Source organism: Perca flavescens, chromosome 11, assembly GCF_004354835.1.
Source record: "Perca flavescens isolate YP-PL-M2 chromosome 11, PFLA_1.0, whole genome shotgun sequence".
NCBI lineage: Eukaryota > Metazoa > Chordata > Actinopteri > Perciformes > Percidae > Perca > Perca flavescens.
Genome location: NC_041341.1, coordinates 2,399,482 through 2,401,981, shown reverse-complemented (window position 1 = coordinate 2,401,981; position 2,500 = coordinate 2,399,482). Strand labels below are relative to the sequence as shown.

Here is a 2,500-nt window from a genome sequence, read left to right as displayed (position 1 = left end):
ACGTGTGCCAAAGTCACTTGAAAAATCGTGTTGTTTTTGAAGTATGCAGACGATACTGTAATTTATCAGTCTGCTTCAGAATAACGAGAATAGTCATGGACCTATAATTAATGACTTTGGTGAGTGGCGTGAGGAGTCTCACCTTCATCTAAATGTACTGAAGACCAAGGACATGGTTATTGATTTCAGAAGGAATGTTTCTATGCCTGAAGTCTTACAAATACCTTGGGACAATCATTGACTCAAAGCTGAGTTTTGAGGCCAACTGTGAAACTGTGCAAATTTCAAATTGAGAAAACATTGTTGAGTATGTTTTATCGTGCTTTTATTGAATCCGTACTCTCTTTTTCTCTGGTGTCTTGGTACGGGAACTTGACTTTAAAGAGCCGGGACTCTTATTAACCAGATTGTGAAATGGTCCAGCAGGTTGATTGGGGAACCACTACTGAAGCCAGCTTCGCTGTATACTAGGCAGGTACAGCGCGTGGGTATTTCAATCCTGAGTTCATCCGCTGTATTATGAGTTCCAGTATCTGCCGTCTAATCGAGGGCTTAGAGTACTGCGGTGTGTACAACAAAACGATATAAGAATAGCTTTGTCCCAGTGGTGATTCATTTTATGAATAGCAATAAGATGGGGAAATAGTCTTAGTGTGTTTTTTTAGTGTTTTTGTTCTGTGTGTATGGTGTTTGTTGTTTATGTGTTTGAGAAATAGCCTGAATTTAATTTACCTACGGGTACAAATAAATGAACCTGACCTGACCTGACCTGAGACTCTGCTGTTGTTCAGAGAGGAGACACAAGTCCAGAGCAGCGGAGAGACCCGGGGCCACCATGAAGAGACTTCCTGCTAGACCCCAGTGGAGGGTCCCGCTCAGAGGCTCCACCCCAGCCCACTACAGGGTAATTATAAGTCAAATATTAGTGACCAGAAAGCGTGGAGCTTAGGGCAAAACCACAGCTGGTGTCCTGTTCACACTTATCACAAAGGGGGAGATGTTAGGGTGTGTCCTCCTAAGAACCAAGGAAAACATTTTTTTTTTTTCCTAATCATATTATTTTGTGATTCCATACCTGTTTAAGGTTAAAAAAACAATTTTAATTTTAATTTATTTAAAGAATGTCCACTGTAGTGGACAACAGGATCACTTGAGTACGAAAACAGACAAATTTGGTAGATGTGGAGTCATTATTTACATCAAGATAGTCCTGATGCATGCACTATAATTGACATTCATAAAATGGCAAATTTTTCAAAAGATACATAATGTAGTTTCTAGGGCTTCCACCTCTTAGTCGATTAGTCGACTAATCGGTCGTTTTGGTCTCAGTCGACTAAGATTTCTTTAGTCGATTAGTCATTTTTTATGCTTATTCATGCTTAATTACTTATTTCCAAGAAACTTCTGAGCACATTCATGGTAAACACAAGATTTAAAGTGGTGCTTTTGCAGGATTAATTGTGGAGAAACTCAGTTTTACAGATGGTTAATTAACTACATTTATATTGTGCTTTTCTAGTCTTAACCACCTCTCAAAGCGCACAGCTCTGTCAATTAAATCAACTAATCAATCAGTCGACTAAGGAGTTCTTTAGTCGAGGACAGCCCTAATCACAACTAAGTATATGATTCCTAACACCTTAATGAACAAGAAAACATATGATTATCATAGTAACAAAATCATAGACAAACAATATTTGACTCATCTCTTATCTTTCCATAAAATGTGCTTATGTTCCTATGCCGTCCATTTTGGATTGAAAGATAGAGGCGGTTCCCGGCCTCCCAGCCAATCAAATAACACATCACTGAAAAGCCCAGGATGTCCTCTGTACAGTACAGCAGGAATTAAGAGACTTGCACAAAAGATTCCAAGGAGAGGAATGAAACTCCAATGTCCACTACAGTGGACATAAGTCAATGGGCTGGGTCTCAGTATAATATGGAGTCTTGATTTTGAAGAGTGAAGCCTGTGCACAATCTTGAATTGTATAAGCCTGGAATTTATAGAACTTTTGGATATCATTGCAAGGATTGCACTCCAGGTATCATCTGTGATTTCGACCCCCAGTTCTTCTTCCCAAGCCTTCTTTATTTTAGTATCAAGATAGGGTCCCATGGGGTAGCAAAAGTGAGTATAAAAAAGACTGTTGAAATACCATGTTAAACGTAAACATATACTGATCTGATTACAGCAATGACAACGTCGGCAAAATGGGCTCCAGAATATTTCCTTCTATATATATATATATTTTTTTAAATTACGTTCATATATATCTGCATTTATATCAAAACCTCGAGACTTTCAGACATCAACATGTATTAATATGTATTTGTGCCTAAACGACATATAAACATCTTTTCCTATTCTATGCTGCCTGGAAAAGCTTTCAACGCACTAACCAGGGGTCAGCAACCTTATGGCACGCTGGAAATATGTGTGCAAGAGAGTTATTGATGTGTTGAAATCATTGACATATATATATATAAGGTTGAA

General features: G+C 38.3%; 1 protein-coding gene across 1 annotated transcript in view; it reads left to right on the top strand.

Annotated features, from left to right (window-relative positions):
* LOC114563574 (serine/threonine-protein kinase Nek5-like) overlaps positions 1-2,500 on the top strand; it is a 41,566-nt gene that overhangs the window by 3,737 nt on the left and 35,329 nt on the right. The window contains exon 3 of the mRNA XM_028590373.1: positions 792-904. Within this exon, the coding sequence (XP_028446174.1) occupies positions 792-904 (113 nt within the window). The remainder of the gene's footprint in view (positions 1-791; positions 905-2,500) is intronic.